The sequence below is a fragment of the Pezoporus flaviventris genome, unplaced genomic scaffold, assembly GCF_033815535.1.
Source record: "Pezoporus flaviventris isolate CSIRO_AGI_PZ_B2104156 unplaced genomic scaffold, CSIRO_AGI_Pfla_v1 ptg000016l, whole genome shotgun sequence".
NCBI classification, from domain to species: Eukaryota; Metazoa; Chordata; class Aves; order Psittaciformes; family Psittacidae; genus Pezoporus; species Pezoporus flaviventris.
Genome location: NW_026892564.1, coordinates 1908098 through 1923663, shown reverse-complemented (window position 1 = coordinate 1923663; position 15566 = coordinate 1908098). Strand labels below are relative to the sequence as shown.

Here is a 15566-nt window from a genome sequence, read left to right as displayed (position 1 = left end):
TTTCCCCACTTTCCCTACAACCAAAAAATAGTTTGAAGGGGGAGAAGTAATGGTAAATACAGGAAACTGATAAAGAATGAGAGAGAGAAGGAAATGCCATCCCATCATCATACAGAATGTTACTGGCCCAAGTTTGGGATGAGGATATGAAACATGAATGCATAACACATCTTCCCCAATAAATGGTGTCATCCCTATACATACATACACAGCCATCACCCTCTTCCAATTATTCATTATTCATGTCTGCTCAGGGTCAGTTACTTTCAGCAAGACAGAGTCAGATTTGGTGGGATGTTGTGGATCTACCCAGGCAAGACCAACTCTGCCTGTCATTCCTAACCTAGGTTTACATTCCTAAGTACTGCCCAGCAATTGACCCTTTGAGACTTCACCTTCCTGACGTTTCCTAATGTCAAATCTGAACCTTACTCATTGTAGTTTTCCTGTCATGCAATCAACCGCAGACAAGGGGAACAAACAGTTTCCTTTCCTGTTGCGTATCTGAAGATCACTGCAACCCTTCTCAGTTTACCCTTTCCTCTTTTCCTCTGGAGAAAAATTAATTCAAAACAATTCTAATTAATTCAGTCTTGTCTTCAAAGGCCCATTCTGGTTTTTACTGCTTTCCACTGGTTCTCCTCCTTCTTGGAAGGGGGATGCCCAAAAGCAGAGGCAACACATCAGCGGCAGCCTTGCTGTGCAGAAGGATTGCCTCATGCTCTTACAGGCAGTATTTCTGCTTATACAGAAGTTTTGTCTCCATGTGATTTTGTAAAATGTTGACTTCTGTTCTAGCTTGTGTTAGCATACCCCATGGATACTTTTTTGTAAAACTGTGTGTTTCCTTGTTTGTCCCAGTCTTGTGCCTGTGACACTGGTTTGTTGAGTTAGATGTGAAATGCTCTACTTTCAAGGAACTTGCATCATCTTTCCAGCCCTGGGTTTTACAGCCAAATAAATCATGTGGGGTTTTCTTTTCCTTTATTGAATTTCATTCTATTTTCCCCCCAGGCTACTTCTCCAATTTGTAAAGATCATTTTGAATTATAATCCTGTCCTCCAAGATATTTGAATCCCCTCCCAGCCTTGCAGTTGCCAACACTCATTGCAAACAATGACCCCTGGAGACTTTTTGAACATAGCTGTTAAATGTTGACTTTTTGCTGAGCTGCATCACCTATGGGTCAGTTTTGGAAAGTATTTTCCTTAGTTTGGATTAAGAGACTCAAAGTAACTGGAAAAGTGAGAGACTTTATTTACTACTACTCTTCTAAATGAAGAGACATCTGGGGTGGCAAATGTTAATCCATAGCAGTACTGCAAAGATTGTATTTCTTACAGCTCTTCCCTGTGTAAAAGCAAACTTACTGTTTTGCTCTTTGAACCAGTGTCTGGCCACCACACACTCCTATACCAGATCTAGCTCTTGAACTGTGTTTTTGAACCCAGGCATAGCTGCATATATGATTTTTTAAAGACAATGATTCAAAGGCTTTTTGTGCAAGCTGAGACATGGACAACTCTACCAGACCCTTTTCAGAATGAACACAGTGAAGGGAAATATTAGGAAAAAAAGAAACAATTTCAAGAAAACTCATATTGAATGTTGGTCCCTGTTTCCTTCAGAGACACCTCTATTCAAGGAAAGGGTGCAAGCTCTGGCATTTACTGCATGTCACTAATTAAAAACAATTATTGTTGTAATTAAAATGCTTAATTCCACTGCTCTCTGGTGGCAAAGGTAGTGTATATCTTGGGTCCTTGTATCAGCTAACAGTGAGAACAATGAGGAGATTATTTGATGGAAACTATCTTTGTAGCTTCTGGACACAAAACTGAAAGTTCTTTTGGTTAATTTCATTAGCTTAATTAATTTGGCTAACTTAATTAATTAGACTTCCATTAAAACCAATGCAAAAGCAAACTAAGTACAGCTTTTATGTTGATAATGGTCTTTTTAAAAAATCATCATGAAAAGATTGCTTCTACTCAGACAACTTTGAAAAATATTCTCTATAGGAATTGGGATTTTTTACGTGCCAAGCTAGTCTTTCACTCTGTTCTTTTTAATTCCCTTTAGGTGACCGTAGAAGAAAAAAAAATCAGCTTGTAGATCACAGCCTGCAGGCACTGCAGCACTGAGCTAGCCTCTAATGTTCTGTTTCCATGCAAAAGTCTCTTCAGCACAAAAGGGGAAGTGAGACAGAGATACATGAAAAACAATTGCCAGAATGACAATTAAGGAGTTAAATTTGGGTCAGCTTTTAGCTTGAAGATTTGCTCATGGAAACCAGCCATGAAGTCAGGGAGGAAAAGGTCAAGCGCCAGCAGTGAAAGATCAAGACTGGTCTGCACACCAGAATACTTTTCACATTACCTCCCGAGTAGAGTTAACATCTTTCATTGCCTTCCTACACACAGCAAATCACAAAGTTATTTTTTCCCTGACAAGCCATTCGTTTCACAGCATAACTGCATAGAACTTTAACTTTGGGAAACAATACAGTTATTTTTCTTTCTCTCACCAACAGTATTTCAAAAGATACAGGTCAGTATGCAAAGAGAAGTAGATACATATGTAAATAGGTGCTTGGTTACACAGTTCCTTAAATGAATGCATACTTGGAAAAACATTTTGGTTTTTATACCAAAATCACTTTTATTTCCATGCATTTCTCTATATTAACTTATGTAGCACCAGTGCATTGTTTACATTTTTACTTACAAAAGAAAAATCCAGTATTATTTTCTGCAGCCATGGTTGACTTTAACACAGGTAAGTATTTTCATGTTTTGAACTGGGTATATGGAGGCCTGTGCTCTTGGTAGCAATAGGATGCTGCCGTTGGTGTTTCAGATGGGATCTCTCCTACAGTTAGAGGTTTTGCTCTAGGATGATAGGGCTGTAGGATGGTGAGACTCCTAAGCCAAAGGAGGAAAGATGCATGGAAAAAAATGGAATTTCTGGCACACAAGAGATTGTGGAGGAGCTTTTTCACAAACTGCCCTGGCAAAGCAGGTTTGGTATGCTGTCGTCTTTTAGTCCACATACTAGAAAGGATGCAACATCAGTGTTACAGTGCTGAAAGGTAGACTTGGAAAACTACCTGAGCTTAGATTCAACTGATGCAAGTGGGTCTAATGGTAAACAAAAGTAATATTTCATACTGTAAGTGACTGTCAGGAGTAGTGGAAAGGTATTTTAATACTTCGGAAACTATATATAATTAAGGCTTGTTCCTTTGTACATCATAGCCTTTACTACCCCTCTCTTAAAGTTAACAAACTTTCCTACTTATCTGCTGCAGTCGCATATATCTGCAATTTGATTCAATTCTCAAGTCTCTTTATGTCAGATTATGAAACACTGGCTGTGACCAGATTAACAACCACAACCAAAAACTGGAGTTATAAGTAACAGTGTGTTTACTCACATCTGCAGTGGGATTGCAAGAAATAAGTATCATTTTGGGAAATCAGAGAAAAGAATGGTGAAAATAAATAGTACTTTATCCATTCAGAACCTATTCTAATCCTGGAACATATAAATATGCAATAATGCTATGACAGCTCCTGCACCAGTTCTGTAATTAAAGCTGAGATGGCTATTCTTTAAAGCAGTCATTCATTTTGCTTGTCCTTGAGGAAGATCACAGCATCTTGTTCCCCAACTCTGAGTACTTGGTTGGTTGTTTTTTTTTTCCAATTCTGAGTATTCGAAGTTTAATTAGAATTAAATTTGATGAACAAATTTCAGCATGCATTTTAACTTTTCTGCAGCTTGAAGGTTCTTATTAGTAGAGTGACACAGGCTTGCTTTTCAAATCCGATTAGGTGAATATTTCTTGAATTCAGGTATAAAAAGCTCTTTTTAAAAGCTTTTGCTAAACTTATCCATTAAAAAGTGTTCATATATCCATTAAATGTTTGCTAAAAACTAATAGGGTGAGGACAACATTGCATATGAGAATGGTGCCATAAATAGGAAAATATTTAGGGATTAGCCAGACAGCGACTCTGCAAATGGCTGTGCTGATGCAAGACAGGAGATGGTAGTTTTGTGCTAGAAGCTCTTAATGACAGCTGGTGAGTCTTTAATAAAAAGGTAAACTAAGAAACAATCAGGGCATCTGTGAAAGGGATGTACACATCCCACAGCCTCAGTTCACATCAACAAGACGGTAACAGAGACATACCTAGACTCCTGGGGGGTCAGTCACCATTTCCTTTACCACTTCTTGGCCCATATCCAGCTGTTTACCACCACAACCCTCTGCTTGAATTTATCTTCTCTTCAGATCTGCCAGCAGAAAAACCTGCACAAACTCTCCTACAGCTGTCTTATTCAAATAGGATGGGCTGGTTTAGACAGCTTAAGCAGCAAATGTGCTGACCTAACAGATTTTATTTGAAATGATTTAGTAACCCTTCATATAGTTATCTATTCTGCAGGTGTAAAGGTGCAAAGAGGAAAAATGAAGAGGAGTTTAGGACAGGTTCTTGATAGTTTTCCTTTTCTACTGGCAGAGTTAGGTGCAGCAGATTAAATTTGTTCCTGTTTTACTCGGGGCGTGTTTGTTTCATGCTGAGGAACTGACTTGATGCGGAAGTTTCTGTTTTGTGTTTTGGCTCATACAGCGAGGGCCACTTTATACAGTATTTGCCCTTTTCTCATTTGATCAGAATTGCTCTTCAGACCTCCTCTAGATCCTAGGGCCCTCCACTGTGTATTACCACTGTCTGAAGACACAGCCAGCTCTGGAGCTTGGATCACTTTTAAAGGCATTTGAGTTACATCAGGCACCACCCTTCCTGGCCAGTTTGACATAAGAATGAAGCACTGGAAGGAGCCTTTTGGATCATAAAGTTCCTGCAGGTTTCCATGTCATATACCCCCACAATAAAGTAATGAAATTCCACTCTAGAAGTATTGCTGCTTTCTGTAGGCACTGTTCCTGTTAGAAACTTTTTCAAAGCCCATGTTCTGATGGTCAGAACTCACTTCTAAATTTCCAGCCCAGGTTAACTGGAGCCTGAGTCTTTCAGTTATAGCATGATGGTCCATTCAAGGGAAGCATTAACCAGCATCTGGAGCACTCTGCTAGGTTAGAGATGCCCAGGCTTTGCACATAGCCCCCGAGTTTCATCAGAAAGGAGCATCATCTTGGGCAAGTGGCTCAACACATCAGTGGGACTCCAGCAAAGCAACATTCTCCCTGGTGCCCACAGACATATCACTGACGCCACCCCACACAGATCCCCAAGGACTTATAACAACATAGTCCTCAAGCCTTCTCTTGAGATTTAGCTACATTTTGCTCTCTCTTTTCTAAAAAGGTATTGCTCCCTTCCTATCAGCTGCCTCACATCCTTTCCATGGTTCAGCTCCTCTCCCTCAGTAATCCCTAGTATTATCCCCATAGTTTATCCACATTCCCTCGTCACACCCACAAAGCTTTTCTTTGCTCACACCCTGGCACCTTTTGCTTCAACTGGGGCTTTTTGCCTTTATAGAGAGGCAGCACCAGAAGAATGAAACAATGTGCATACCTACAAAGGATGGAGGGACCTACCACGGTTCTGAGACACCATTGTGCCTTCCTGATTCTGCATTGCCTTGAATATTCTTGAATTGCAAGATACGCTGACACACTAAACCCGTTCCCAAGTGACTATAGGAAAAGGTCCCTGCGCTGGGTACTCTTTGTGTGCATCCAAATGGCAGAAGCAAATACACCAGCAAACAAAAGTTTCAGGCATATTACCACGGTTTGGCCAGTACCATCCTGTCACATCATCTTGCTTCAGCATGGTACAACTCAGACAACCCTACCCATGAATCCTACTGGTTGTGAAGGAAAGAAAAGGAGATTAATACTGTCCAACTCTCATTCCTCTTATTTAATTCATATTGCTTTGCTGAATGCCATGAGACAAACTTTTATAATAAATAAAAATACATCCTAGGTAAAACATAGCTGTTGATATATACCATCTCTGAAAGTTAAGCTGAGGATGAGAAAAACATTATTTTCAGTTATATTACCTGTATGACAAGTGTGCCTTCCGGTAATCCTATAATCTTACTTCCCATGCATACAATGCCTTTACTTGTGTGGATTCCCAGAGCTTCCTTGGAAGGTAAGTCATTTTACTTCTTTCATGAACAGAGGAGACAAACATGGGTTTAGTGAAGGATTTATCTTGTCCAGTGTTCTATAGGAATTTTGTGGCACAGCCTATCTAGAACTCAGGTTTCCTGCTTATATTTCTTGATAAAAAATCAACCTTCTCAGTGCCACTTTAATTTAGATTATGAACATCTTTCAATGTAGAGAACAGCAAAGTATATTTTTCCTTTGTGTGTATTCCCCAGTTCTTTTTCTGTCACATTGCTATTGTATCTCAGAACCATCACATTTGAAAAGAAAGGAAACATAATGTGATTCAAAAAATGTGTTCTGCATATATAATTGTGGTTTCCTGATTTCTTATCCAAAATTTAATAGCATTTAGAATGGAGGTAAGATTAAAACCTTCTTCCTTCCTTTGTTTCTTCCTCTCTGCCTCCCTTCTTTCCTTCTCCCTCCCACAATACAGAAAGCATTAGTACCTGTGAATATTTTAACACAGACAAATACATGGGTAGTACATTCATGAATTCAGATCAACCTCTTCTCCTTCCAGTTGCATTATTTGCAGACCTTTCACAGTTAATTGCTCATTATTTGCAATAGCGACTGGAATTTCCTCTCGAGGGTCACAAAAATGCCTGTTCTTGAATTTGCCATTTCCTCGCGGTGAAGACCACCAGAAAAAATGCAGACAGGTCAGTGACTTTTATATTAAACGATGCATACAAACAAAACTGAAAAGCAGAACTGAAATCCAAATCTGCAAAGTCAGTTTTAGCATTCAAATGCACTTACTCTGCCAGTAAGGGAATCCGTCTCAGCAAAGCTTTTTGAAAAACTGCCCGGTATTTCTTTTTTATTTTGTCAACATTTAGTTACAGTATAAAATTTTCTTAAGTATATAATGAGAAAAGCAGTTATTTCAAGCATTACATTGAGGAGAAATGTATGCTAACATTAATGCTACCTATTACTACTTTGTGGACAAAAAGTTATTTACCCTTTGAGAAAAAAAAATTTCAGAACCAAGCTAAAGTAACCACATGCATTAAATAAATAAATCAAATCAAAACTTAATTGGGCTTGGAGATTCAAAACAGGAAAAATACCAAAGTTAAGCTAAATAGAGTAAACATAAAACAAAAATCTCATTTACTGAGTAATATTTTGTCATTCTCCATGGAGTCATAAATTCACAGGAATTTAGCATGCAGATGAGAAATAAGGACAAGGGAAGCAGACAGATGAACTGCAGTTGGAAAGCAATCGTAAGTCAATTCAGGATGTGTTCTGCCCAACACTGATGATCTAAATGAGAGCTCTTTAAATTGTATGCGTAGAACCAAGCGCTACTGTGATTCACATTCTAACTTCAGATCTCTTACGCCCTGCTGAAATATATAAAGCTCGCTTCGGATGGTGAAGGAAGCTCAATTTGGTTCCCTGGCTTTCTTAGATATTTTGGTTGGAGTGCCAGTTAGACAGCAACGCTCTGTAAAGTGCAACGCTAACAGGCAGACAGTTTATCTTAGAATCAGCTCCATCATGAACTGATTGCACTGTTTTCTGGTCTGCTGTATTAATAACAAATACTGTACTCTGCAGCATTATAAAATAAACCTGTAGCCTCCCTTTCTATTTCCATAACAACCGTAGAAGCTCAACTCTTCCGGAATCCTAATGAATATCTCTGGAAGAACGGGTTGAAGAGAGGAGCTCCTATTTACTTCAGGGGCTTTGAAAGGAATTGAGAATACCTTGTCACTTCAAGAACTGGGCCACTCATAAGAAAAACTTCATGCATTAATTCTCAATGCAAAGCTGCTTCAGTGGCTTCCAGAAGCATGTGCAAAATTAAACACTGCAAGATGAGGCTCTGGTCCAAGCTACTGCTTTCCTAGAAAGAGGGAGGAAGGAACAGAAACAGAAAAGTGATGCAGGCAGGGAAGACCCTGCAGAATTGGACTCCAATGGCTGTCCCTGGGACAGGGGGGGTGCAGACTCCTATCCCATCCCATCCTATCCCACCTCATTGTATTAGTACCTGCTACCCCACACAACTATACTGTTTTCTTGTTACACGAGCTGTATGCAGTCCAGCCTTTCCAGGTCCTAGAGTAAGCAAAATTTGAAGGAGAACACTGTTCTGGCAGCTGGAGAAGTCTGCAGCCTTAGGAAGTGTTGCTGTTCTTGACAAATAGAACAAGCTTGGCCTCACCTATGTAACTAAATCAGTTGGTCCATGGTGTACATATGGATTATTTTAGACATCAAACCTGAGAAACAGACTGTTTAGTCTGCCCTGAAAGCCAAGAGATGCAGAGCTTGACGATTTTGCAAAGAGAGGAATGTCTCTAGAAGACCTATTGCTGGACATGCTCTGTGGTCAAGAGCACAAAGTTTTGCAGGAGGTTGGTATACTTTCCTGGTTAGCCTTATGGGTTATGAGCAAGACATAGATCACGGAGAGCTTTGTACCTGCACTGAAAAGCAATTAGAAGGCAAGGCAGCATATAATACACTCCAGCGTGACATGCTCAGCCTCCTTTGCAAAGCTGTATAAATTGCATTTTTGTACACAATCTCTTTTGGCATGAGGATTTACTCTGCTTACATGTTGACCAGAAGTCCTGCACAGGGAGCTACAGGCAGTGTTAGTATGTAGAGCATTTCTTCACATCTGACAAGAAGTAAAATTGTGCAATGATTCTGTTCCACATCCTCTGTTACATTTTGCAGATTTTGGACGCATTTTTAAACACTGCACAAGACGGATGGAGAAGAGATCTGAATTTCATGGTAATAGTTGTCCTAGATGCTTATTGCTGCAAGACGGTCAAATATTTTTCCTGACCAGAGCAACCACCAATTCTTGCACAATAACCCCTGCTGGGTTCAGCACTGGAGAAGGAGAATGAAAAAATTGCTAACTACATTGCACTTCCTACTTGAAAATGTTGTGCTTGACTCAGACAGAGGTTACTTTTGTTCTAGTTTTGACACTTCCACTTATTCCTGCTGCAAAGATACTTTAAGATAAAAGCAGTGCAAATGGAGGGTCAGATGGCCTCTCAGTTTTGAACATTACGCCCTCTTCTCAGTCAGAGTGGCAGTGGGCTCTATGCCCATCCTCAGAGTTCCCAGAGACACCCAAGAGAGAACACTAAAGTGCATCATTGCTACCTTTCACAAACCCACGTTTTCATTTAAAATTCAGCAAAACAGTAAGTTACCGTTAGCTGAGCATGTCGCCCGTACTTCTCATTTTGTTGAGCCTGTACCGGCAACGGCCCAGTGGGAAATAAAGTAAATGAGTTGCGCCATTCAACACAGCCCGACCTGTCCCGCAGCGCGCTTTGGCTGGGCGTCCATCTCGCTGCAGCACAGCTGGAGAGGGCTGGGCTTTTTGTCTGCCCTGCTGAACTCAGGGAGAAAGCCTACAGCCTTTGTTCTACCTCAGGCCATGAGATTTCTAAGCAGGGCTCCGACACCTCAATCTTCCCGCTCACGGTAGCAGCGACCGACCGCGCTGCGGGGCTGCTGTTCAGCAGGACAGCGGTGCAGAGTATTGAGGGACACAGCCGGGTTGCCGGGCGTGCAGCGTACACATCAGCAGCGCCTGCCCCTGCGCCCACACCCCGCGCCCACCGGCCCGCAGGCCTGCCCCGCTCAGCACCCTCCTTCCCCCGGCAGCGCTGCCCGCACGGTGTCACAGGGAGCGAGACAGACCGGGGTGCGCAGGAGCCGCCCTGCCCCGGAGGGGTCCCCGTGTGGGACCGGGCGGTCGCCGGAGGCGCGGAGAAGGGGCGCCGCCCCGGCTAGCAGCGATGCGAGGCGAAGTGACCCGCCCGAGGCGAGGCGCGTCTCGCCCCCCCTTCGCGTCCCGCCACTCCGCGGCGAAGGAGCCGCCCCCAGCCCCGACCCCCCAGTGTCCGGGTGCCGAGGTGGGATCCCGCCGCGCCGCCGCGGCCGCCGCCGCCCACCGTCCACGGCAAGGCGGGCCGGCGGGGCCGGGGGGCGGAGGGGCAGCAGGGGCGCACGGCGGCGAGGTAGCTGGACAGCCCTCCCGGAGGAGCCCGGCCCACCTCTCCCGTGCAGGCACCCCCTCCTCCTCCCCGCCCCGAAAAGAGGAACTCCCCGCCCGCGCACAGCCCGGTCGCGGCGGAGGGAGAAGCGGCGGCAGCGGCGGCAGCGCGCCCGGCCCCCTTCGCGCAGCATGGCGCAGCGGCGCCCGCCGCCCGCTGCCGCCTGAGGCGCCCCGCGGCACCGAGCCGAGCCCGCGCCCATGGCGGCGGCGCCGCCCGCCCTCAGCTGGGCGCTGCCCCTGCTGGCGGCGCTGGCGGGCGCCGGCGGCCCCCAGAGCTTCGAGCTGCCGGGGGCCCCCATCGACAACATCGAGGTGAGCAGCGGCGGCGTGCTGGTGGCGGGCGGCAGCTGCCTCTACGAGCTGCGGCCCGAGCTGCGGCTCCGCCACCGCGTGGTGCCGGCGGCGGCAGGGCAGGTCTGCGGGGAGCCCCCCGGCATGCGCAGCAACCTGCTGCTGCCCTACGTGGAGGCCGGAGGGAAGGGTGTCCTGCTGGCTGGCTGGACCCAGAAGGATGGCACCTGTGAGGTGTGGGAGCAGCCGGCCTACCGGCAGCGCTTCAACCGCAGCGAGGTGGTCAGCTGCCTGCCCGACGGCTCCACCGCTGGAGTCGTCTTCCAGCTGGCTGGAGCCTGGTACCTGGCAGTGGCGGCCACCTATTCGACTGGCAGCTATGGGAACTATCTGGGCTGCGAGCCCTCCCAGTCGGACAAGGCAACCGTCATTACGGTGCGCAGCATGAACAACCTGGAGTCCAAGGAGGAGCTGGGCATCATCAAGCGCAAGGACGAGCCTTTGCACTTCGTTGACGCTCTCCAGTGGGGGGACCACCTCTTCTTTCCCTACTATACCTTGAAGGCCAGGGCAGGCAACAGCACGGAGCCACCGAGTATGGCTGTCCTGCGCCAGCTACGCCCCTCAGAGGGTGGCCTTACTTTGCAAGGGCATGTGTATTTGGACTGCGGGTGCAGGACTCTGATTGTTTCCTCCAGCCTCGTCCGCCAGGGCGAGCGGGGCTGGTGGGTTGGTGTTTTCCTCTACAAACAGGACGCCAAGGCCTGGAATGCCACTGCTGTCTGCATCTTTGGGATGGAGGAGATGAAGGAGCAAGCCTGCGCGTCCACGCACTTTGTCATGAATGGGAATAGTTGTGTAAGTCTGGGCATCGTTTTGCTAAGCGCTTGTCCTGCACGCCGTGGTAATGCTGTTATTGTGGCTGGTGTCACTGCATGAGTCATTGGGTGTCTCTAACCTGAAGGCACATGAAGTTCATTGGGGAACTTCAGAGCTGCAACAGGTTTGTCATATCAGCCCCGGTTCCATCAGCCCTAGTGATTTCTCCAGCACTGTTTCTGAAAATCTGACCCCTTACCGGATCCTGGCATGTAATTCCCACCTACATCTTGGGAAAGACATGTCTGAGGGAGCACCTGAGGGCATCCTGGGCTGGGCCTGAGTCTCAGGCTCACCATTCCATGTGCCTTTTTCTGGCAATGATTAGTTGTACTTTGCTGTATTTTTCATATAGGCTAGATAAAACATTTCCTACCTTATTCTGTGCATTCACATCTCCTGTCATTGCAGCTACATCAGAAATGAAAAAAAGCCCATCAAATTGACTCCTGTGTGCTGAGCTGTGTGTATTGTTATCCCCATTGCTCACTAGTTACTTACGGTTGCTTGTTTGGTGGTAGGTGTTTCCCAGACCTCCCAGGATTGGCCTTGCTCCAGAGGGCTCGCAGCCACCCCCTTCCCTAAACCCATATGCACAGCAGGCAGCAGTAGGCAATAAGTCTTTGTTGTTGTGGTTACATTTTCCCAGGCAGTGGTATCACATGGAGATCCCCATGTCACCTACTTCTGTAACACACTCTTCAACTGCTTCCTCCTTTTGAGGGTGAGCTGGGCACATGGAGGGCAGGGTGGGCAAGGCTACCGGCTTTGCTGTGGCCTTGGTAAATAGTAAAGAAATGAACTAAAAAATAAGGAAGCTAAAAATATGATTCAGGCAAAGAAAGTGCTCTTGCAAGGCCTGCTTGTGCTTTTAAGTCGCACTCAGAAGTCTCAGAGCTGTGCCTGAAGGAGCAATTCTGGAAAGTGTCAGGGAGAATGGCAGGGGGTCAAGCAAGCCATCATAAAGCAAGTTCCCCCACCATTAAGGCACTTTGCAGCTTAACCCCTGAATCCTTGCTGTGTTGCAATGGGAGTTTATTGAAAACTCTGTGGAAGACATGTGGTAGGTGTACTGTCACTTAGGCTTTCCAAACCTATCCCATAGCAGAGCACAGTGCTGAGATTCTTCCGAATGCAAACTACAGGAGGGCACGTGTGATTCGTTGTGCTCATCTTCCTACTGAGCTGCGAGACTATTGTCAGTGTTAGAGGACATAGTTATAAATGAGAACCCCATATGTGGGTGAAACAACTGTGCTGAAGTAAATAATGAAACTCTTACAACAGAGCTGGAGCCAAACCTTTGATTTCCAATGCCAATTTATAGCTTACTGCATGGTTTACATGCTCTCACAAGGCAGACTTGCTGAATGAATTTGAAGTCTCATCCTTACCCCAAAATGCCTATCTGCTGGCTGGATTTTTAGTTTTCATTATTTGTTCCTTATTACTCACCGAGTTTCTTCAGGAGGTGCTTTCTGAGCTTGCAAACCAAAAAAATAAAAAACAGAAGACTCTCATGGATTTCATACAGTAAATGCAGGTAAAGCTAAGGTGGGTATTTCTGTGTTTGACCAGTGTTCCTCTCCGCCCCTCATCCCTATTGCCTCTCAATGCCTGAATATGAAAAATCAGCAATCCACTTGCTTATGGATTAGTTTGATTCAGACCAGACTCCTGTAACTCCAAAGTTACTTTCATGTCCCAAAAGGCTCGTCCTTCCTGGAAATGTAAATTATATTTGGGTACAGTGCTGATGTAAAGGTGATTAAACTGTAAAGGTGATTAAAAGGATTGTGTGCTTAACATTATGTCCCTAACTATGGTGATGTTATTAATCATGATATTTTGGCACAATAAATACAGTTTACCACTGACAGGGAAGATGGATTTTGTAAGAGAGCAGGACATCTGGGTGTTGTGTAGTAATATGGCCTATAACATTATGTGGCTAATTAGGTTCCCTTTTAAGCTAATTATATGTGCTTATGGTGTATAAACATAGAAATAAATGCATGTAGTTCAGCTTTAATGTTTTTCATACTACAGAAGGTTAGGCTAGGCTATTGCAGAGTAAGTTTGGAGATGACAGGCCCATATGCTGCTGCTTCTGGGTTGTTTAGACCAGATTCTTCTACTGTCTCTCACCAAATCATGGGAGTCCGTGCAAATGTGGAACATGTTCTTTTTGGACTCAGAAGCATGTAGCCTTCAGAACTGGCAGGAGGATGGTGTGCAGCACGTTTCTGTCAGTGCGCAGCTTGTGGACAAAGTGTGTGTAGTAGCCAGCAGTGGCTTTGGCCATAAAGGAGTGCTTTGTAGCACGGAACTGTCATGAGTACGTTGTAGTACAATGTGTAAGAATAGCAGCAAGGAACAGTGCTGAGCATGTGCTTTAAAGTCCAGTCTTTCAACAACAGTGTTGGGACTGAGCAAATGAATGTGTTGCAGTGCTGTGATTGCCTGGGGTGTAAGACCTGTACAGTGTTTGTGGTGGGTGGACCATGCTGAATGTCAGCCTGACTTTTGCATTGCAGATTCCATGTGTTGTAGGTTGCTGTGGGTCTTATCCTTCTTTGCTGGGTACACTTGAATTCTGGAGCTCAGGTGATGTGATGAAGTACACAGATTGCAGACATGGTCTGTCAGTTTATGTAGGAATTGAAAATACACGTTTTTCACTGCAGGAATACAGTGTGTAGTCAGAATATATGTTAGAGAGTAGTGGCACTTTGTTTTCCTTCTGACGTTGTCATTCTTCAGACTTATGTAATTATTCTGATTACCTTTAGGCAAGACATCCTCTACCTGTCTGCACTCACACAGCTGCTTGTATTTGCACTGTGTTGGCACTGGGTGTTGGCACTGTGCTTCTCAATAGTACAGAGCAAGAGGGACTTAGCCCAAGGTATCTGTGGTCCTAAATTCCCTGCTACACTACTGCTGTATGTTCTACTCCAAACTCATGCCTGTAAGGTACTGAGCTTTCTGGCCCTAACCCAATAAAGCACTTAAAGGCATATTTAACATTAAGCATATAAGTAGTTCCATCATCTTCATGCCCATGCATTTAAGGTTAAGCATGAATTTGAGTACCTCATTGGATTGGAACCAAATTGCTCCACATCCTGTAGGAACTTATTGTAGGTTCATAATCTCCTTAGCCTCTCATTGCTGCTTAGGCCAGAGTTGACAGTTGCATGAAGTTTTAGTGTTATATTTGCATCTGTTGTTGAAAGTTTGTTATTAAGATTTTTTGCTTACCAACTTTATCAAAAAGTATGTGACTGCTACAAATTCTGTGGAGTTGCTCCCTGTGAGAGCTAGCCCTGTGAGAGCTAGCTAGTTCTGTTTCATGCAGTAGCGTGCAGAAAGCATTTTGTCCTAGTTGGATGTGTTTCTTCTGGACATAGACAATACTGGATTCTCAGAGACATGATCCCTAACTAGCACAAAGCAGATGGTGTCTTAGATGAAACTACTTTGAAAACATTTTGTGGATTCATGTTCAATTTGTTTTCCTCTGTTCCACATATCTCTTAGTTTGAGTGTACCTACATGCCCGCATTGTTGAGGTGTAGGCGTTAATGGACTCTCTAGTACAACCTGCATGTATGTAAGCGCATCGTCCTCACAGTTTCCCTAGTTAATAAATGTGAATTTGCCAAATCTCATTCTCCATTTTTTTTCAGACAGCTGAGTACTAACAAATGTTTTTGGTGAATCACAATTGTGAAATTGAAGCTCCTTAACCAGTACATAGGGGTAATGCTGGAATTTGCCACAAACTTGCTTCAGTAGCTAGTGAACATTAAGAAAAAAAATCCTTCTGTTGTTCAGTGGCTGAACAGGAGCTAGTAGAGTCTCAGATCTCTTCCAGAGATCCCAGGATCTTGTGGATCACAGCCAAGCAGATGAGTAGGAGAAGTGCTCAAATTAGAGGACATCAACAGGAGGGAGCTGTAGTATGTTACCTAACCACAGTGGCAAATCTGGAAATTAGTTTTGCCATTTAAAAAAGTCACATGGGAAGAAAAGGATTCTGCAGTTTTTCAGAGAGAAAATAAAAAAAAGTGTCAGGCATATACCTGTTGCTGTAGTTAATATCAAAATGTTTATTTTATGATGTGCAAAGGCTAAGTAGCTGTGATAGTTACTAAATGATAAGATGT

At 44.3% G+C, this 15566-nt stretch overlaps 1 protein-coding gene across 1 annotated transcript in view; it reads left to right on the top strand.

Annotated features, from left to right (window-relative positions):
- The first annotated feature begins 10404 nt into the window (after positions 1-10404).
- The window catches only part of PLXNC1 (plexin C1), a 71668-nt gene continuing 66506 nt past the window's right edge, over positions 10405-15566 (top strand). The window contains exon 1 of the mRNA XM_061454600.1: positions 10405-11373. Coding sequence (XP_061310584.1) covers positions 10423-11373 — 951 coding nt within the window. The 5' untranslated portion in view covers positions 10405-10422. The remainder of the gene's footprint in view (positions 11374-15566) is intronic.